General features: G+C 41.4%; 1 protein-coding gene and 1 pseudogene across 1 annotated transcript; one reads left to right on the top strand and one right to left on the bottom strand.

Moving 5' to 3' along the window:
• Window positions 1-11,305: 11,305 nt before the first annotated feature.
• On the bottom strand, window positions 11,306-12,010 carry LOC138935832 (uncharacterized). The gene has a single exon (XM_070300661.1). It carries the CDS (start codon window positions 12,008-12,010, stop codon window positions 11,306-11,308), a length of 705 nt encoding a protein of 234 aa, XP_070156762.1.
• A 402-nt stretch (window positions 12,011-12,412) lies between these two features.
• Window positions 12,413-22,383, top strand: LOC138935831 (CTP synthase 1-like; annotated as a pseudogene).
• The last annotated feature ends 1,148 nt before the right edge of the window (window positions 22,384-23,531 follow it).

Raw genomic sequence — 23,531 nt, 5'->3', positions numbered from 1 at the left:
CTCGAAGTATTTTATTAAAGTAAACTATATTAAACGCAAATATTTATTACATTCTCGGATATACAAATTATATTATTTATAAAAAAAACAAACTATATTATTTGCGCAAAATGCGCGTTCTTCGCGACAATTCGTAGAACGTCCACCGATGTTTCGAATCCCGAAATTCCAAGTCGAAGAATACATGCCAGTGATGTAAAACTTGTATTCTTTGATTTGAAATTTGGAGACATCAACCGATGTTTCGCATCCCGAAATTTCGAGTTGAAATGAGCAATCTTTTCCTTGACATGGAAACGTTGGAATTCAACAACAAGGGTTAAAAGTACAATAACCTGTGTTATTATTTATACAATAATCAATATTATTTATAAAATAAACTGTTGTTATTTATAAAATAAACTGTTATTTTATACTAACGATAAACTATCAAAGTTTAAACGTTTTAAAAAGCACCTTCGAGAGCGCGATGGATAGAATGGCGAAAGGTCTCGCAAAAAAACACGCGATCTCACGAGTTCGATCTCGCGTTTGTTCGTAAATATTCTCGCGAGACCTACGCCCGTTATTCTCGGCTATCGTGCTCTCGGAGTATTTTGTTAAAATAAACTGTATAGAACGCGAATAATATTTATCATACTTCCCGATATATGACGTGTTTTGCTCCTTACAGCGGTATTCTATAATGCCCCCACGGTAAAGTATCCGTAGTTCCGGATATCACGTATCGCTTGTCATCATGCGGACTGAGCGCGACCTTCGACTTCGATATCGTATACACCTTGGATCTTACGCAGGACTATTCGCGCCTCATCTAGATCCTTCGTCGAAGACAGCGTAATCGTCAAATGTTATCATTCTTGCGACGACGCCGCTCTTAACACTCTTAATTCGTATTGTCTCTACCGTTGATTCGCAGCGCGTACATCTTCGCTCTAAGCCCTACAAATTCCGTCATAATCTCGCCAGCGTTCTCGTCCTTCATCGCACCAGGTATTTTTTTTGTTAGCGAGAGGCATACCGTACGCGTTGTCGATCGGGTAATCACTCGTGCCAAATCTGTCAATGTCGCGCTTTATATCCTCGTACACATCCTCGCACTCGACGATAAATAAGACTATCCGTATCGGTATACATTATCCTACACTTATCTCGATACAATGGTAGCATATATTCGTAGTCAAATTTATACAAGCGAATTTTAGACACGTCGAGAATGCACATACCAACGTAAACCGGTTTATTAAACTTAATCTCGAGCTTTCGCAATTCCACGGCTACAAGATCCTCCGCGAAGACGCTTTTGCTGTGAAAGTTCGGCTTCGCGATCATCGCCTCTATGCCGTATTGCCCGTCCCATCGAGTCGCGAGTCGGACATCCGAGTGATTACGCACGTTCTCCACAGTCTTACCGAACACGGCGTTATTCATCAGTTTGTACAAATTTTTCTCGAACTCGTTTCTCGCGTTAATTCGTAGTCGCGTGTTCAATTCGATATATCCGCGCAGCCACGGAGATTGCGCGAATTGCAATATTCTGTGTATTCTCGTAATGCATAATTCGTGTCAAACGCATTGTTGCAAATTGCGATAATACGTTACGTAACGGCTCTTATCGTACAGCGTGGCGAGGAATTTCTCGTTCCCGGGCGGCTTATCACGCGCCGGGCAAAATGGCAAGTCCGCGTGAGAGTCGTAAAGGTCGGACGGATACGCAAGGTCGACCTCTATAATGTAACCGATAGGCGAGTCAGATGTTACAGACATTAAGTCAATGCTCGTAATGTCGTCGACCCATTGAAAATTTTTGTAAGGCAACGATTGACACATCGCCCATTTGTATAAATTATTTATATCGAAATACATAAGATAAGGCGATAGTTTCGAGGGATTGTACGACTGTATGGTAAATATTTGTTATTAACGCACGCGTATCTATTGGAACATTGACTTAGCCCGCCGCGTATCCCGCGTTCCACGAACATCACCATATCAATGTTGGTTAACAATTCGAATCGAATATCTGTATACTTTAACATAGCGTCCCACATGTATCCAGGTAACGTGTAATAGTGCGCGGGATCTAAATTGTAACTTTTCATACACGTGTCCCGAAAATATTTGAAGACGTCTGCTAATAAAAGAACGTCAGTTTTTAAATATAAATCGCTATAGTTACCCAGCATCTCGACGCGAAACCGCTTCCAGACTCTTATCGCGCGCGTAATCGTTCTCAGATATCGCGTTACCGGTTAACGAACTGTGGAAATCTTCCCGCGGCGGTAGACGAGTGTCTAATAATTTATTAACATCGTCGATGTATTCATATGGAAACACACTCTTTCGCACTAGAAGCTCGAAATCGGCGTCGTCGAGATCGGAAAATTCCGAATGCATGATCTTTAATTCGCTCGAGATACGACGCTAATTTTTTGAGCATCGCGCTTAGAAATTTAAAAGAATCCACAAAGCGCAATTTTATACATTTTCCAAACCATCACTCATTCGATGCAGTCTCAACGTTCTTCGTGAAAGAGATATGTTTCTTTGGTTAACGGCAACAGTTCGACGTTGCCGGGAAAAGCGTTAGCCACATCTCTAATGATAAAATGCGCGTCATAGCCTGATAAGTTGTAAAAAAATACAAGAATTACATAAGTCTCCTTATAATTTAAATTACAATTCAAATGCGCTGTACCTCTATATCGTCCGGTCAGATGACAATGAACGCGCGAGCGCCTTCCGGTTCGAACGAATCGTGAGACGCAGAGGAATGATACGGCAGCTACCTTTCGCGTTCTTCTCATCTCGAACGGTATACACATTAATAGATATATCGTTAATACGCTCGAATCTAGTAATTCCATTTAAACTCATAGGAAACTCGGCGCCCTCCAAATTCAACACCGTCGAGTAATGAGGATACCGCGATCTTCTCTCCGTATGTTTTTCGACCAGATATAGAGCGGCGACTACCGCCCACGCGAAACACGCGTTATCCGTAGATCGCACGTTAACCACTGCTTTCTTCAACATAATTTCTCGCGATATCTTGACGTGGCATCCGGCACATAGGATTGTATTGATTCACGTTCACCACTACATTTAATATTCGCGTTAACGCCCATCCACTATCGCGCTCCTGAAGCTCCTCCAGCGAAGCTAGAATAGCGTCGACTACGCGCTTCCTGTACCACTTTCTCAAATTGGAAAGAGATAGAAGGTGATCTTGTCAACTGAGACGAACTTGCCGATGAACACAATATTGACTTTAACACTATTGTATCCGCCCATAACATCGCATATTCGATCGGGCACGGTATCTCTAGCATCCTCGAGAAATCGCAGAGGTTCGATATAATCGAAATTGATAACCGCGCCAGTTAAAATGCGTCTAGAAAAAGCTCGATTTCGGACCACGAGAATCCCTCGCGTCTCTCTACACCGCCTCTGAGTGGCCTTCATTTGGACACAGTACAATTGGACACGGTGCAAATGGACACGTTACAAATGGACACGAGATTGTGCACACGGTTCAATTGGACACAGTGCATTTTGACACAGTAATTTTGGATACAGTAGCTTTTGGACACATAAGAAAATACGCATCGTTTACTTGGACACCGCTCAATTGGACACTGTTCATTTGGACACCGTTCGTTTGGATACAGAAAGATGCGCACCGTTCATTTGGACACCGTTCGTTTGGACACCATTATTTGCCCACCGTTGGTTTGGACACCGTTCATTTGCCCACCGTTCGTTTGGACACCGTTCATTTGCCCACTGTTCGTTTGGACACCGTTCATTTGCCCACCGTTCGTTTGGACACCGTTCATTTGCCCACCGTTCATTTGTACACAGAAACATGCGCACTGTTTGTTTGAATATGTAACAGATGGAGAGAAATAAAAATCATTTTGGGAAAATATAATCAGTATTCTTATAACACTTTATACTGGTAAATCTATGTAAAATATGAAATCGTGAAAAGGAGATACATTTGAAGGTTATAATATCTGTCAAAATAAAATATATTCATACTTATATATCTCTGATACTGATGTCATTAATTTTACATTGCTTTTAGCACTTTGTTTAGCCTTTCGCATATTTGGATGTCATGCATGGATACAGTGGGTTCCGCCCCCCCTGCGGGGGGGGGCTCCACTTCCGGAAGATATAACCTAACCCAAACCTATTTCTTATTTAAAACAAAAATTTGGTGTGGATTACGTCGTATAACTTAAATCAAATTTTGGTGTCCAAACGAACGGTGTCCAAACGAACGGTGGGCAAATGAACGGTGTCCAAACGAACGGTGGGCAAATGAACGGTGTCCAAACGAACAGTGGGCAAATGAACTGTGTCCAAACGAACGGTGGGCAAATGAACGGTGTCCAAACGAACGGTGGGCAAATAACGGTGTCCAAACGAACGGTGTCCAAATGAACGGTGCGCATCTTTCTGTGTCCAAACGAACGGTGTCCAAATGAACAGTGTCCAATTGAGCGGTGTCCAAGTAAACGATGCGTATTTTCTTATGTGTCCAAAAGCTACTGTATCCAAAATTACTGTGTCCAAATGCACTGTGTCCAATTGAACCGTGTGCACAATCTCGTGTCCATTTGTAACGTGTCCATTTGCACCGTGTTCAATTGTACTGTGTCCAAGTGCACCACTCCCGTTCGATAGTCGTTCAAAGCCGTTCAAAAACCGTTCAATAGCTGTTCGATAGCCGTTCAAAAGCCGTTCGATAGTCGTTCAAAGCCGTTCAAAACCATTCAAAGCCGTTCGATAGTCGTTCAAAGCTGTTCGATAGCCGTTCAATAGCCGTTCATAGCCATTCGATTGCCGTTCGTAGTTTACATATTATAATAATATATTATTCATATTTAAAAGACTTTAGATATTTGCTCATGGAAACATGCTAACTTTTGTTTTCTTATCAAGAGCTGAGAGTAAGCGTTTTTCGTAAGTGATACATCTCCTACTCCAAAATGTTTGAGACAATGCACACACACACACATACACACTCACACACACACACATTGTAATATACACACAATTATTAAATAAACTTATTATTATTATTATAATTAAAGTATCGATTATTTCTGCATCTTTTTCTTTACTTTTCCTACATGCATGCCTCGCGCTATCCCTCTCCCACACATTGCGAACGCCTCGCGCTATCCCTCTCCCACACATTGCGAACGCCTTGCGCCATCCTTTTCCCACGTGCATGCAAACGCTATCCTTTTCTTACGCTCATATGGACGTCTCGCGCTATCCTTCTCCCACGCCCATAGAATATCATTAGCGCTATCCTTCTCTTACACATTGCGGACGCCTCGTGCTATCTCTCTAACACCTACTCGCGGCATCGTGCCTTCGCGTTCCCTCTTCCCCGCGGACCCATCGCCTATCGGTTTCGCGCGGTCCCCCTTCCCCCTCACCGCGGACCCCTCGCTTATCGGTTAGGTTAGGTTAGCGGGTCCCTCGCCTATCGGTTAGGACGCGATCCCCCTCTCCCTCTCCGCGGCCCCCGCGCCAACCGTTCCGCCGCAGTCCCTTTCCCCCTCACCGCGGACCCCGCGCCTATCGTTCCGCCGCGGTCCCCCTCCCCCTCTCCGCGGACCCCGCGCTTTCCGTTTCGCCGCGGTCCCCCTCCCCCACCCGCAGACCCCGCGCCTACCGTTCCGCCGCAGTCCCCCCGTGTGACGTCATACCCACCGTGACGTCTCCCCCCGTGACGTCATCCCCCGTGACGTCATGCCCCCCCGCCGGTTTCCCCTCGCCCCTCACTCCCCCTCAGAGGACCATGGTTTAGAACCCGCATAGTATCACTACTTTCGTGAATTCGTTAAAGGCGTAGAACTGATAAGCACACGAATAAAAATCGCCTCTGGGATAAAATATTTTTTTAATAACCAGAGCGTACATGCAAACCGCTTCTGGAATAAAATATTTTTTAAACCAACCAGCACACGAATAAAAATCGCCTCTGGGACAAAATGTTATTTTTTTAATAATTAGAGCACACATTCAAATCACATCTAGTGTGAAATATTTCTTAAAACAACCAGTTCACGATTAAAAATCGCCTCTAGAATAAAATGTTATTTTTTTAATAAGCAGAGCGCACATACAAACCATTTTTGGTGGGAAATATTTCTTTTGACAATCAGTTCACGAATTGATCGCTTCTGGGATACATTCTTCAACCAAAGCGTAACATGCAAAACGTTTTTGGTGGGAAATATTTCTTTGGACAACCAGTTCATGAATTGATCGCTTCTGAGATACATTCTTCAACCAAAGCATATATGTAAAATGTTTTTGGTGAGAAATATTTCTTTCGACAACCAGTTCACGAATTGATCGCTTCTGGGATACATTCTTCAATCAAAGCGCACATGCAAAACGCATTTGGTGGGAAATATTTCTTTCAAGAATTAGCTCACGAATTGATCGCCTCTGGCCAACTAATTACTGTGACACAACTACTATTGCAAAATAAATATAATCAATTTTCGTGAAATATACAAATAAGCAAAAGATCAATTATATTTTAATAAATTTGAAGAGACTATACATATACACAAACATATACACACATGTAGATAATATATAACACACATATAGTATGCTCGGATAAAAAAGAGATGGATAGAGAAGAATGGACAAAGAGATAAAAAAGATATGAATGTAACTGAGCAAGTATCTGTACAAGTGCTACAAGTAAGAAAAAAAGGAAATATTGTAGTTATATCTTTTTCTGTAGCAATATTTTATGCTCACTAATGTCTAGTGACTAATATGAATTATCTATCGATACATCGTTCCACAGCCGTTTTACTCTGCTTTTTTCTTTTTTTTTTGCCCATATGTATCCATTTATTTATAATAAAAATACTATATGAATATTAAATACTATGTGCATCATATGGTATATGCATCATGTATGTTTATGTGTATACAGTCATTCTAAATTCCATTTGAAGATCAATTTTATATTATAATTTTTTATATAAAAATTTTTATGTTGTTTTCTATTTAGGAATTGCTTTAAAGATATAATTTTAAAAAAAGAAATTTGGAATATTATATTTTTACATAATATTATATTATATTTATATTTTTGAGTAGACTGCATGGAAATAAATTTAAATAATATCTACAACATATTAGTATATAGTATACATTAAAATAATTCCTTCTAAAATTATGATATACAGGGTGTCCCATTTTAAAGGACCCACTCAAATATCTCAGAAACACTGCGTTAAATCGAAAAATGTTTCAAACAAAAGTTGTGTGGCTTCAAGGAGGCCATAAGATGGTGACAATAATTTGACCTTGGAAAATCATTTGAAGGTCATATGAAGGTCAACTTTAAAATCTTAAATGGAAACTCCCAGTTTTTATTTAGTATTCTTGTAGCTGACATCGAGAGCTTTCCAAAACACTATAATAAAGTATTTTTTTATTAAGTACTTTTTGAGTTATTTTATATTTTTGTCTGACATATTTTGATATAAAAAATTAAATATCTCGTAAAATATTTAGTTTTTGATAATCTTACCGTAATACTTCTATGTACAGAATAATGAGACAAATCAATTATAAAAAAAAATTGTTTTTAAGGAAATTATTTACAATGTATTTTTTTAAACAATCATTTATTTTTTTTTGGCACTAATTAATTTGTCTTATTCTGTATATAGAAGTATTACGGTAAAATTATCGAAAACTGAATATTTTACGAAATATTTTATTTTTTATATCAAAATATATCAGATTAAAATATAAAATAACTTAAAAAGTACTTAATAAAAAAATATTTTATTATAGTGTTTTGGAAAGCTCTCAATGTCAGCTACAAGAATGTTAAATAAAAAATGGGGGTTTCCATTCAAGATTTTTAAGTTGACCTTCACATGACCTTCAAATGATTTTCCAAGGTCAAATTATTGTCACCATCTTATGGCCTCCTTGAAGCCACACAACTTTTGTTTGAAACATTTTTCGATTTAACGCAGTTTCTGGGATATTTGAGTGGGTCCTTTAAAATGAGACATTCTGTATATATAGAAATGTAATTATTCGAAAAATGTATATGGATTCTGAAATGATATTTTTTTTTAATAATTATATTTCTCGTGTTATCATATATTATTTTACCATCTCTTAAATTTTAGACACTGTTTCTCATTCTGGCCGTAATATTACTGAGAAGACGCTAGTGCGCAGGGATCTTTTTCGTCACACTAACTAAGATTAGTAAGATTATCAGTCTTTAATAGTATCAGAGAGAAGAATGAGAGTCGCTACGCTGCCGTTTTTCGTGAGACGCTTTTTCTAGGTCGTACACTAGCGTCACGTACATCCATTTTACGCCGCCTGGAACTACATGGCCACACCTACTTTCGGAGTCGATAAAACAGCCGATTGGTTCATGTCCGTGCTACAGCCACTTTTCGATGCTGGTAGTACACTGATAGTTTGACAAAGAGAGATGATGTGCTGTCTTTGTCTCTCTTTCATCGCGTATGTGTGTAGCGTCCGTGAAGGCACACACCGATACGTTGAGCATACGGATGCGATTGTTGGGAGATAATATCAGACAAGAAACGACAATCGCGTGTTATCCTTGTTCCTCTAGCGTATCGCTTTACGGCCAAAATATGGCCTGAAAATGCTTTCTGGCCTCTTGTGACAAAAAACAGTAATGCAACAAGGCTACTAAGCACTCACTTTTTCAGAATTTTATACTTGCGTATATATATGGATATATACAAGGTTGGGAAGTAACGCGTTACTTGTAACGCCGTTACCGTTGCAGTTACTTTTTTCGGTAACTGTAACGGTAATGGCGTTACAAATTTTATTTGTAACGGAAAAAGTAACTTCGTTACATTTTTCGGTAACGAGTAACGAATTTAACAGTTACTTTTATCGTTACTTTTTTCAAATTTTTTGATTTATTTAAGATATTATTCTTGCTATTGTGCGTGATAAAATTTTTATCTTAACCGTAAAGCCGTAAGCAAATCGACCAATTAGCATTCTTATTATGTTGTAAAAATGCTTGAATGTGATTGATCAACTTATGGCTCTTGCAGACCAGTGCGATGACGTGACGCGCGATATCCAATGAGAGCTTTATCTTTTCGGAAAAGCAGAGCTCTCATTTACTACCAGTTCTAAGTACCTTGCAACGAAAATTAGAAAATCTCACTAAATCTGACCTTATAGATTGCCATTCATTAATTGAAGCTATTCAGCAAGGTTTAAATAAAAGGTAATTTATTAATTTGATTAATACATATGTTATTTAATTTTAAATAAGGATTTAATTGAAAAATATTATTTTATTTTAAACTATTGATTCAAAAGTATTAATTTCAATAAAACAAACAATGTCGCTTAATTTACTATATTTGATTTTAGATTTTGTACAATATTTGAAATAGAAGAAATAATAATAGCAGCATGTTTACATCCAAAATTTAAGTTAAACTGGTTAACCGGAGAAAAAAGAAAACGTGCTGAAAATTACTTGGAGGATTTATTGGGAATCCAATCAACTGAAAATTCTTCAAAAGCTGGAAAATCTGACGATCACGATGATTTTTTCATTTTTGAGCAAAAAACGGTGCAAAATGAATCTGAACAAGAAGAATTGCAACGGTTTTTAAAATCAAATAATTGTAATATAGAAATGTTAAACGACTATCCAAAACTTAAAAAACTTTTTATTAAATATAATACAGCTCTACCAAGCAGTGCATCTGTAGAAAGAATGTTTAGCATCGGTGGCTCTGTATTAACACCACAAAGAGGGCATTTAAATGATGATACTATGGAGCAACAAATTTTATTAAAAATTAATAAAGAATTTCGATAAAATTTAATCATTTATTTTGTAATAAACCTTGAATGAAATCTTGCTTACAATTTTTTAAAAGTTTTTCTTATGCAAAATAATTTATTAGTTTGTATTGTAAAAAAGTAACGGAAATTGTAACGACTCGTTACTTTTTAGTAACTGTAACGGTAACGAGTTACTTTTTAAAATTGGTAACGAGTAACGGTAACGAGTTACCTTTTAGAAAAAATAGCAGACGACTCTGCAGCCGGGGGGGAGAGCAATACCCAGCACTCTATTGTACGCGAGGTTCCACAGAGTGGGGCCCAACACTGACCCCTGTGGAACTCCGCAGTACACCTCCCTTCTGCGCAGGAGTACCCTGTTGTCCGGGTACTCCAGCCACCTGTCCCGGAAGTAACTCCTAAGGACCTCCACCATGTAGGGAGGGAGGCCAAAGGTGTTAGCGGCCTCCCCTACCTTACTCCAGGGCAGGGTGTTGAAGGCGTTGCGAATGTCCAAGGACACCGCAACCACCACCCTGCCCTCCTTCATCATGGATTCCGCGAGGGACCGTACGCGCAGGATTGCGTCCACGGTCGATCGCCCCCCGCGGAACCCATATTGGTCCTGGTGGAGGCCCACACCACCCCGGGACAGGTGTTGGACGAGGCGGTTCGCCAACACTCTCTCCAAGAGCTTTCCCGCCTCGTCCAACAGGCATATTGGCCTATAGTTATTAAATAACTGCCTCAGGCGCCCGGACAGGTGGTCCAAGGCTAGGACCCAGACCCGGCCGGGGATCCCGTCGGGGCCCGGGGCCTTATTGCCCCTGAGCCTCAGCCGACGGATCACACCGGCCATCTCGTCCTCTGTCACCTCCAGGTCCTCCGACCACGGGATGGCCGCCTCCTGGCGGCCACCCGCGTCGAAGGGGGGGGCCCTCGGTTGGAAAGAGGGCCCCCAGGACGTCCTCGAGGACCTGGGGTTCCAGGGACTCCGTCACGGGGGGCGCCCAAGGTCTAAGCTTGTTCATCACAAGCTTGTATGGGCGCTCCCATGAGTCTGTGTCCAACGAGCGTAGGAGTTCATCCCACGCTCGGGCCTTGGACCTTCTAATCTCGGCGCTGAGGGCGTTCCTTGCGGCTCGGAACCCCTCATACGCCTCAGCCGTCCTCTCGGCGTCCCGACGACGCCGAGCCCGGGTGAAGCGGCGTCTGGCCGCAACGGAGCATCGCCGTAATTCGGCGATCTCCGCGCTCCACCAATACGCCGCTCTTCGCGGGCGGGGGCTGGTCCGGGGCATCGCGAAATCGCACGCGTCGCGCAACGCGCCCCGGAACCAGTTCACCTCCTCGGTGATCCCCCGCCCTTCCCCCCCGGGACACGGCCAGTCTGCCGCGAGGACGGCTGCGATCAGCCTGTCCGGGCTCAGCTTAGTGAGGGCCCATCTCCGTGGCCGGGCATCTCCCCGGCCTTGGGAGCGGCCGAGCACCCCGTGGCGGGCAGCGTGTAGAGCACCTCTATATAGAGGTGGTCCGAGAGTGTCTCGCACTCCGCTACCCGCCAGCTAATGATCTTGCGTGCGGCGGAGAGGGTGGCCCAAGTCAAGTCCGGGACCGATTCCCCCTGCCACCGCACTAGGGTGCTCCTCGACCCCGTGTTGAGTAAACACAGGCCGAGTGCCGCCGCCCAATCCTGCAGGGCCTCGCCCCTGGCGTCCGTGAACCGGGAACCCCAACGCGTTGATTTCGCGTTGAAGTCCCCGGCCACAATAATTGGACGGGGCATCTGTCGGCGGAAACAGGCCGACACCCCGTCCAGAAACGCCTCAAACTGGGCGAGGCCCACGTTAGGGGAGATGTACACCCCCAGTACTGAGATGGGCCCCCACCTGACCGCCACCACTCCCGCCCCAGCCTCGACCGGTGTGCAAGGCGGGAGTGTGGGGTCGTGCCTCCAAGTGATCGCGACGGAGCCCGTCCGGTCGCCAATCCAACATGGACTGGCTTCCGGAACCTGGTAGGGCTCCGCCGCGATCCCCAACCCGAAACCACGCTCCGCCAGGCTATGCAGGAAGAGGTCCTGCGCCCGGCGAGCGTGGTTCAGGTTGGCCTGCAAAATGCCCAGGGACATTTATTTAGTTGTCCCTGGGCTCCGCCATCACCACCTCCGCCATCGAGGCGGGGGGCGTGACGGCGGTCGTCCGGGCCCTAGGGGGCCTTTTCTCCTTGGGGGCCTCCATTGGGGTCCCCCTGTCCTCCGCCCCGCGCTTGCGGGTATCGGGCGCCGCGGTAATCTCGGCCAGATTAACTGACCGGGACGTTCCCGCGGCGCTCTTCGGCGGGAGGGGCTCCCGCTGTTTGCCCGGTCGCTTCTTGGGGGGGGGGTGCATCTTGCACTCCCCACCCTGTGATCGGCCGGGCGCCCCAAACCCGCGCAAACCGGGCACCTGACCTTTCCGGCGCAGTCGCGCGCCAGGTGCCCCGATTCGCCGCATCTATAGCAGCAGCCCCTACGGTCGATGGGGCTGCTGCAATGCTGCTGGACGTGGCCCCTCTCCAAGCATTTGAAGCATTGGAGGGGGCGCTTGTCCAGCAGCTCTACTTGTGCCCGGGATCATCCTATCTGGATGGCCCGGGCTGCCGCTATCTTATTAGCGGCCCTCAATGGGCACTGCAACCATACAGTGCCCAGGCCGCGGGTTGGGAATCTGATGTCCCCAACCCTCACGTCTGCCGTCTCGCAGCCTCCCGATCCAGAGACGGCCGCCGCGATATCGGCGGCCGCAATGGACCGGTCGAGGCCCCGGAGCCTGAGCTCCGCCTTCCTTACCGGGCGGGCGAGACGGACCGCCTCGCTGCCGGCGAACACCCGGCAGAGGTCGGCGTACAAGGCGTCGGCCCTCTACGACGCCGTTGGTCCGTCCTTTTCGCCCGACCCGGCGAGCTCCACAACCATGGCCCCCGTAGCGGCCTCCCGGACCCGGAGGGAGTCGATTCCCAGCTTTGGGAGATCAATCTCCCTCCGGGCCCTTGCCATGGTTTCCTGGTATGCCCCGTCGGCGCAGGTTATAGTGACCGCTGCCGATCGGGGCACCCTGCGCCTCGAGGCATCCCCTCGTTGGCGCTTCTTTGGCCGCTGCCGCCCCCCAGTGCGTTGGGTGGACGGCGCCGCCTTTTCGGCTCCTTTTCCGGCCGGGGGTTGGGCCGCCTGCGCGGCCTTTGCCCGTGCCGTCCTCTCCCTCCGCCCCACAACCCTCGACCAGGAGTCGTCCTGGCGAGGGACGACGGGGGGGAGGGGAGGGAACCCCCGGTCCCGTGCCACCGGCCTGGGATCGCTAGGGGTGGGCGGGGCTCTGCTCCGCCCTCCCGGGGTCGCCGGTGCGCCGCGGGGCGCAGGGGGCGGGGGCCTCGTGCCTCCGCCCCCCGCCGCGCCGCGCGACTTTTTTCTCCTCTTCCTCCCCTGCCCCGACGCCGAGGCGCCGGCAGGGGGGAGAGGCGGGAGATCTCTCCCGGGCGGGCGACTGACCGCCGGCGTGGGTCCCCTAGAGGGTCCACCCCGGCCCAATGCCGCCCGCATGTCGACGAGGGTGGCGATCTGCTCGGTATACCAGTCATACCAAGCTCGCTCACCCTCGCCGACGACTCCCGGCGGGTAGCTCGCGGGGAGCGGCGCAGAGGTACCCCCCAAGGGGGGCCTCATCGCCGCCAATCCCCGGCCACCCGCCGACGTTGGGGATCGCAATCCCTTTCCCCCCCTCGGGGGGGACGTTGGGGACCCCTGTCTCATATCCCCCCCTATGAAACGTTGGGGACGTAGGTCCCTTCCCCCCCAACGTTGGGGACCCCTATCCCTTCTTCCCGGCTGGGGGCTCCACCCTCACTGGAGTCCCCAGCGCCTCCACCGACTTCACCCGGGGCACTCCCCGCTTTTTGCGGGGAGACCCCCCGGGCGGGCCGGGGAGAGCCAACTGGAGGGAGGGTTTGGCGGCTCTGACTGCCGCCAACTCCCCTCTGAGCTCACGGACCTCTTTTTGGAGGTCCGCGTTGCGGTCTCCGAGGGACTTAATGTCCCTTCGGAGAACCGCGAGCTCTCCCTCTCCCTCGACCCGCTGGGCTCTCTCCGCCAAGGTACTGGCCGCTACCCTCACCAGGGCCGCGGCCTCCCTCAGCCTCTTTTGGAGGGGGCCCTGCAAGTTCCCGGAGCAGGCGGCTATCCGATCAATGGCTGCCGCCTGCTCCAGGCTACGCGCCGCTATGTCCGGGGTGGGGGCTTGCCCCACCTCGTCAGCGCATCGTGCCTCGTAGGTCCTGAGTTCCCTACTCGGCGGAGGGAGAGGAGCATCCTCCGACAGGGCCTTCTTGGCCCTCTGCTTCCTCTCCCTTTCTCTCCTACGGGCGGCTTCCGCCTCGCGTTTTTCGCGGAGGCCCACAAATTCGCCTGTAGTGGGCGGTCGTCCTCGCCCCCGCTTCGAGGTCCTCCTCCATTACCTCATCCCCCTCGGGGGACATGTACCCCTCGGTGTCCTCGCTCGCGAGCGAGGCCCGTAATGAGGGGACGGGGGTGGCGCAGCTGCTGCCCCCCCGTGAGGAGTCCTCCTCCCTCTCATTTGAGCGGGTGAGGCTCTTGCCCCGACCCGCTTCGCCCCGGCTGTATGGGTGCGCCCTCGCCGACGAGAGCGAGCGCGATCGGGACCCCGACTTCGACGAAGCCGGACCCGGTCGACCCGCCCTCTGCGTGGTCACCCTCCTCTCACTATCTTCGGCGATAGCTAGCTCGCCGGGGGCGCTCGTCGGCAACGCCCCCGGTGGCCCGTCGTGTGATGACGACGAGGGGGGAACCGGGACTGTATCCCCCCCATGCCGGCCGCTGTGGGTTCCGAGGCCCACTGCGGCGGTAAAGTTATTATCTTTTGTTGTACTCATCATTTGGTATCAAGAAAAGATGGTTTAATTTCGGTGTTTTCCTTCACCTAGGTCGGTTGGCTTCACCACGCCTGATGAGCCCGACCTGCCCGGGATTTTTTACTGAGGTTACCTACCTCTCCTTCTCACTCGATCCCTCCTTCCCCTCCCATGCACACCCCCTCCCCCCCTTCCCCCGAAACCCCAATATCCTCCCCACCCATCCCCAATACCCACATATACCCACATACCCCCCTCACACCCACACAAACCCCCAGAAAAATAACCCCAACAACCCCCCACAATATCCCAATACAATCCAAAACACTCACCCAAAATAAAGAAAAATAATACTCATTCACACCGGATCGAGCTATTTGGTGCACTCTTAGACCCCTTCCGGGAATGGAAGGGGAGCCCCCCCACCACGACAAGGTGGTGCACCATCGGGGGGGATTGTTACGTTGCCTAGCGATGCGAGAAACGCGACATGTATCGTGCAAGTTGCGACGTGCGTGCGGCGCGTGGCACGTGATTGACGCAAGATAAGAGGAACGATCTTCTAAAACCTTCGCATTACGAATGCGGTAGAAAACATGAAACCTATAATGACGTACTTAAAAAAATGACTTATTTATTATAATTCATAACTTTATACATTTTAATGTTGGAACTTCTGATTTGAGAAGAATAAAAATAAATTTTCCCAAGTATAATTTATTAATTACATTATTCTTGCGATCTTGCGATTGACTGAAACTTTCGCATCGTGAATGCAATAATTTCGAAAACGTAATAACGTATAATATATGCTTTTTAAAATAATAATTATTTAGAAATAGTTACAATTTTTATAAATAAATAATTTTTTTAAGTATGTCATTATAGGTTTCATGTTTTCTACCGCATTCGTAATGCGAAGGTTTTAGAAGATCGTTCGTCTTATCTCGCGTCAATCACGCGCCACGCGCCACACGCTCATCGCAACTTGCACGGTACATGTCGCGTTTCTCGCATCGCTAAGCAACGTAACAATGTGATCGCGCAGTCTCCGTGGTCCGTCGCTAAATAATAATCGTGCAGCAGTTAACGACAATGCGTAGCATGAAGATTCTCTGCGCTGTGAGTGAGCAGGTAAATGAGTGAATGCGTGAATGAGTGACCGAATGAGAGAGTGTATGAGTGTTGTGTAAAAGAGAGAAACAGAGCGAGAAAAAAAGTGTATGCGTACGTTGCGTGCGTGTGTATAAACGTCTCTCCCTCATTCCCTCCTTCCCTTCCCTTCCTCATCCTCTCTCACTCTCTCTCTCTCTCTCTCTCTCTCTCTCTCTCTCTCTCTCTCTCTATCTGTCTCTTTCTTTCTTTTACGCACACACTCCGCCATACACACATCGCGTGTAGCAATTAAATGATTACAGCGTCCGATGAACACCGATCCGGAACAACTTTCGCTAAAGTGACGTTATTTTAAATACGTATTCCTGACGTAATTCTAAGACATTTTTTTCTTTATCAAAATTTTATTTAAAGCATAATTTTATGCTTTAATAAAGTAAAATAGTTAGCGACTCATGTGGTGGTAATCACGCGTCGGACGGTCAGAAACGGCGCGTTGCGCCGCTCCTGCCTGCCTTCTGTATTCGACGCATGATTTGCTAACTATTTTTGCTTATAACTCACAAAAAATACGCTTCAATTCAAATTTTGGTAAAGGAAAAATTGTCTTAGACTCGTATCAGGAATACGTCATTTTAAGGATGGAAGATTGTTCTGAAACACCCTGTATATATACCGGTTGTTCTAGACCACCCATACTTTTTTTTAAAAAACAAAGCATTTTAGAGAAAAACGTTTTAAACAAAAATTGTATGGTTTTGAGGGGAACATAAGATGGTGTCATTGGTTTGATCTTGAATGGCATCGTTAAGGTCAAGTCAAGGACATCTTTAATTTCTTAAATGGAACCCCCTATTTTTTATTGCATATTTTTATAGCTTATGTCGAGAGCTTTCCAAAACACTATAATAAAGAATATTTTCATTCAGTACTTTTCGAGTTATTTTATATTTTAATCTGACATATTTTGACTGTATATATTTAAAAAATTAAATATCTCGAAAAATATTTAGTTTTCGATAATCTTACCGTAATACTTTTATGTACAAAATAATGAGACAAATTAGTATAATAAAATTATTGTTTCTAAGAAAATTATTTACAATACAATGTAAATATTTTTTTAAATAATTATTTGTTTTTTGTGACACTAATTGATTTGTCTCATTATTCTGTACATAAAAGTATTACGGTAAGATTATCGAAAACTGAATATTTTACGAAATAATTTATTTTTTATATCAAAATATATCACATTAAAATATAAAATAACTCAAAAAGTACTTATGAAAAAATACTTTATTATAGTGTTTTGGAAAGCTCTCAACATAAGCTACAAGAATATGTAATAAAAAATAGGGAGTTATATTTAAAGTTGAGTTAAAGTTGACCTTTAAATGACCTTGAAAATGATCTTTAATGTCAAATTCAAGATCACTATTAGATAGCCCCCTTTATTCCCTACAACTTTTATCCGAGTCGTTTTCCTTCAAACGTTGATCCTGAAAAATTATGAGGGGAAAACTTTTAAAATGGATCACCCTGTATATATATATATATATATATATATATATATATATATATATATATTGTATATAGTGCAATAATAGAAGAATATTCATTTTAAGCCCCAAGTTAATTTATTTTTCTATGCAAATATTCTACACTATACGAATCCATCTGAATATGTTTTTAGGCATCTTCCGGTTCTATACATGCATTTCCTACATTCAAAAAAATGTAGATAGAAAATGTAGAGCTGGAGAGAAAAAGCACAATAAAAAAAGTAACATTAAAATTGATGTTAAAATTGATGTATGTCTTATTTTTAAAAATTATATAATTATATTATATATTATTAATAAAATTAAAGTAATATAATAACATTTTTAACATTTTTTATAAAATTATATATGATTAAATTAATTGCATATAGGATCAAATTAGTACTAAATTATTTCTCATATAGTTTCAACTATTATACAGATAAAGTTTAATAATATATCTGAAACAATTAACTGTGATTGAACAATTAAAAATTATTATTGATCAACAAATTATTTTAATTATTAGAGTATAGTAATTGTTATATAAATATGTTTGCATAATTTCATTCATCCTTTAGAAATGGTTTCTAATGTCCAATGAAGCTTGATGCTTATCACCACATTCCATTGTTCAGTCAAGTAAGCGGTAAAAACATTCCTCGAAGGGAAACATCTTATGTTACTGGGTTTTTATAGACACATCCGCTGTCAGTTTTTTAATTTTGCTTATGTTACTTACTGGAAAGTTTCTGTTTACTCTGTACAACAGGAGAAGTTTATGTACTCGATGATGGTGGTGAAGTGGATCTTGATTTGGGCAATTACGAGCGTTTTCTGGATATCACTCTTCATAAGGACAATAATATAACAACGGGAAAAATTTATCAACATGTTATTACAAAAGAGAGACACGGAGATTATCTAGGAAAAACAGTACAAGGTATATCTCTATTTATATAATATCGCATATTTATATATAAGAAAGAGAAAGAGAGAGAAAAACACAATTTTTGCACAAATTAATAAAGATTGATATTATTTTTTAGTTGTACCTCACATCACTGATGCTATTCCAGCAGTGGTATCAACGCAGAGTACTGAATCAGTCTGTAACAGAAGATGGAGCTAAACCAGAGGTATTGCTAATAATATGAATTATTATAATATATAATGTTACATAATTCCATAAGATATGTAAAAATATTAATTTACATAATATTCTTTATATATTTGTGATATATAATTCTAATTACATAATTTATTAATAATGCTTTACAGGTTTGCATAGTGGAATTAGGTGGCACAATAGGCGACATAGAGGGGATGCCGTTTGTAGAAGCATTTAGGCAATTTCAATTTAGAGTGAAGAAAGAAAAATTCTGTGTTGCCCATGTGTCTTTAGTGCCGCAGGTAACTGCGTTACATGCCTACAATCTTTACACACAGGTTACATTCTCGTTTACATATCTCTTCTATATTTTATGTGCATACAATAATAAATGCATAATTAATTTTTGTGAAACTCCCTAAACGTTTTTGTGAAGATAATTTCTGAGTAATTATTGAGATATAAAATACTTTTTAGCCAAAATCAACGGGTGAACCCAAGACGAAACCAACGCAATCTAATGTGAGGGAGTTACGTGGATTAGGTTTATCACCCGATCTAATAGTTTGTAGATCGGAAACGCCTATTGGCAATTCTGCCAAAGAAAAAATTTCAAATTTCTGTCATGTCGCTCCAGAGCAGGTAATTATCAAAAATATTTTTAATGAAGAAATAAACTGTATCGTAATTGATTAATTAAAATTGTTAATGTTTGAAAGTAAGTAATTAATTGATATCAACATTAAGTGACATCAAATATTTTGATCAGGTTATCACTATTCACGACTTAACATCCATATATCGAGTACCACTTCTTATGGAATATCAAGGCGTTATAGAGTTTCTCAATGATCGATTGCAACTGAATATCGGAATACCGCGTCCGCGTTTCTTCATGCGAAAATGGCGAGATTTAGCTGATCGCGTGGATCATTTGCGGAAAGATGTTAACATCGCTCTAGTGGGCAAATATACAAAACTCGAGGATTCCTACGCTTCTGTTACAAAAGCGTTGCAACATGCTGCCATTGAGGCCGGTTATAAATTGAAATTGACGGTACTGTGTCGTAATTATTTGAAATATATATAATTTTATACATATTACATAATCATATTGTACTATTATTTTTTGAATGATTATGCAATAATATTATTGCAGTTTATTGAAGCTGCTAATCTAGAGCAGATTACATTAATGGAAAATCCAGTCTTGTATCATGAGGCTTGGCAACAGCTTTGTAAAAGCAGGTAAATATTTCATATATTTTTATGGTTCTGTACTTCTCTTATATCCATAATTTTTAATGAAGATACATTTGTTGTGTTTAGTGGCATTATTGTACCAGGTGGCTTCGGTAAAAGAGGATTGGAAGGAAAGATGGAGGCCTGTCGATGGTGTAGAACAAACAACAAACCGTTTCTCGGCATCTGTCTGGGTCTACAAGCGGCAGTCATTGAATTCGCGCGAAACGTATTGAATCTCCAATCGGCGAACTCTACAGAAATTGATCCACACACTAGTAGTCCTGTGGTAATAGACATGCCAGAGCACAATCAGGGAATTATGGGGGGAACTATGAGGCTTGGCAAAAGACAAATGCGTTTCTGTAACAATAATTCTGTCCTAAGTAAGTACCAGAATCCATGTTTCAACTTGAGATCAATTTTCTTTTTTCAATGCCACAATATATGATATATTCTTAATATATATATATATATATATATATTATTTTATTTTTATATTTTTCTGTACAGAGAAATTGTATGACAATAAAGATGTCATAGAAGAAAGACATAGGCATAGATATGAAATAAATCCGGATTATGTTCCAGATTTAGAAGCAGCTGGTTTAAAATTTGTAGGTGAGTTATATTGCATTTTTTCACACACAATAAAGTTATAGTTTTGGTAAATATAATAGACAATCTTAATTATACATAATTGAGATAATACAATATATATATATATATATATATATATATATATATATATATATATATATATATATATATACTCTATATAGTCTAACATTTTGTTTAATAGGTCGTGATGACGATGAAAATATACGAATGGAAATCGCCGAATTGGAAGGACATAGTTATTATGTAGCTACGCAGTTTCATCCTGAGTATCTATCAAGGCCTTTAAAACTCTCACCGCCGTTCCTCGGTTTAATTTTAGCCAGTGTAGACAAACTGAAGTATTATGTAGCACGAGGATGTAAATTTTCACCTCGCCAACAGAGCGATAATGAATCAGGTAATAATGAAATAACTAGAAAAAGATATATAAAAAAATAAAAATTTATATTAAATTAACGTAATTAGTATAATTAATATACATTAATATAATTGCGCGCACACACATATATACAAAATGTATGTTTAATGTAAAAATTAGACATAATTTCAATTTGCATGCAAATTTCTCCAACTTACTCATTTGTCATGTTGATTGTTACAGACGATGACTACATGTTGGAGAAAGTGTCAAAATTGCAGTTGTCTAGTAATGCAAGTAGAAGTGGTAGTAATCCCAGACAGCACAAGGATGTCCTTAGGACGTCCAAAGGGCATCCAGGACATACATGTAGGATATCCTCAGGATATCCCATTGTAATCCTCGGATCTCCTCTGGATGTCCTGAGGAAGAGTAAATGATAGCCGTATATTAACCTCTGGAGAATCCAGGGAGATCCTGTGGAACATCCTAAGGATTTTTATAGGATATGTTAGGGATATTTTTCGTATGTTTCAAGGAGCAAATTTTAAAATTTAAATATAAATTAAAATTATGTTTTGTTATTTACTGCCAATATTAAAAATCTAATATTAAAAATAGTTCACCGTTCTTTAATATTTGAGGCTTTCGTGCTGTACATGAATATTTTAGGTTTGGCTCCCGGGTTTGAGTTGTGTAATATTTTCTAAACAATCCAATATCTGAATTCCCTATGTTGGGATTGCATCAGAAATTGAACTGATAAAAAATAATTACATTTGTAATTTCCTGTCAGTTGCTCTTTGCAAGCTTTATATAATTCTCATGACCAAATCTCAAATACGAGTTCGCGTGTCGCATAGCGGTAAACCAACGAACTAGCGGTTGAATACTATTATTTGTAAAATTTTTGGAATGTTGCGAACAGTAACATTTCTCATGAAATATTAAATAAATAATAATTTTCGATATATGAAAATGTGCGCATCAAATTCAATTATTAATATTAAACGAAATTAACGTTAACAATTAATTGCACATGTATATGCCCTCTGGAAATCCAAAAGACATCCAATATAATAGACAGGGCAGATATATCCTACAGACATCCAGGGGTTATCCAGTGGACATTTATAGGACATTAATACTTATTATAATACTTAAGATTTCTAAATTATATAAAATAGCCGACACAACTAAAAATAATTATGTATGCATATTAAACTTTTATAAATATATTTATAATAATATCTTCAAACATCCTACAAATGTCCTGAACCGTCCTGGACATATTCAGGATGATCCTGAGGATGTTTTGTGCTGTCTGGGATATTACAGAACTCAATGATACTTTGCATTGAGTGAAATTTTATTATCGCAAATTTATTTTGTATCATTCCATTTTCCTATAATCTGATCCACATGTCTTTCTCTAGTCTTACATAATTCATGATTAAAAATTGAAACATAATAAATACATGAATATGTGATAAGTATATATTTGTACAATATATATATATATATATATTAATAATATAAATTTAAATCTTGCTATAACTGAAAACAGAAGTTAGAATCCTAATATAGCTTACAAGCAGCAACAACTATAAATACAAATATATAATTTATGATAACTTTAGGAATGAGTCTGTATCTCATATAAGTTACTATGAAATCTCATGTTTTGGTTAAATATATATATGTAAACAGGTTCTTATAGAAAATAGATTTCATCATTTTAATACATCGTCTTATACCAGAGATTTAAATTTATATAATTTTAATAAGTTAAAAGGTTATGAGGGAATAAATAGTGTTTATGATATTATAATACACTATTTCAATTGTAAGTCTGCAGTATTGAAACTACATCTTTTATATCGACAAATTAGTTTTTTATACGTACAAAGTATTCAGGATGAGGGATAGAGAGAGTGTCCCGAAATATTATAATTTTATTATAATCTCATGTATATCAAACAATTGTTATATTGTACATAATGTATAATGTAGTAGTGTATACCTAATACGAATTTTATTAGATATTATAAGTTTTATATTTTGTAATAAATTATGTCATGTTTAAACGTAAAAATTTCTTGTATGTTTGTATGTATTGATAAAAATATTAATATGTTTCATATCAAATGAAATATATATGTATATGTGAATCTAGATTTTAAAGATTTAATTTAATTATATACAAGCCGAAATCATAATCTCTTTCTAAAAACATGATTTGTCTTTTATAAATTATATAATGATTATAAAGATTCTTTGAATTATAGCGACAATTAACTTATCATAGTCTAGTCTAGTCTTGTTGATATAATATTAACGAAAAAAGATAATTAATAAAATTAAAATGTTTGAAATATTGCAAAACTTAAAATTTTAATTTGTATTTCTTCTTATAATTATGTTCGCCTGATATTTTACTCATATTTGAGACCTTAAATTTTTGCGGTTTGAATTTTAATTTCAAATTCATATAAAAAAATTATCTATATTAAAAGACGGTACAAATGAAAGAAAGTATATAATACAAAAATTTACAAATATCTAGATATGCAACTAGTTATATGAAATCTGATTTGTCAATTCTGGACATGCACATTCTATTGGTTAGAAATTTCACTCATACACATATCTTTCTTTACTACTGAAAGTCTGTGACAAAGCTATAGCTTTGGTACTTTTACCCTATAAAAATCTTGCAGCGCGCAAGCGCGGGTATAACGCTATACTTTACATATCG

The sequence above is a fragment of the Polyergus mexicanus genome, unplaced genomic scaffold (assembly GCF_030449975.1).
Source record: "Polyergus mexicanus isolate NDT 795.1 unplaced genomic scaffold, iyPolMexi1.0 SCAF_8, whole genome shotgun sequence".
In the NCBI taxonomy this organism is placed as follows: domain Eukaryota; kingdom Metazoa; phylum Arthropoda; class Insecta; order Hymenoptera; family Formicidae; genus Polyergus; species Polyergus mexicanus.
Note: the sequence above shows the minus strand (reverse complement) of the source record. Positions and strands in the feature narration are given on the sequence as shown.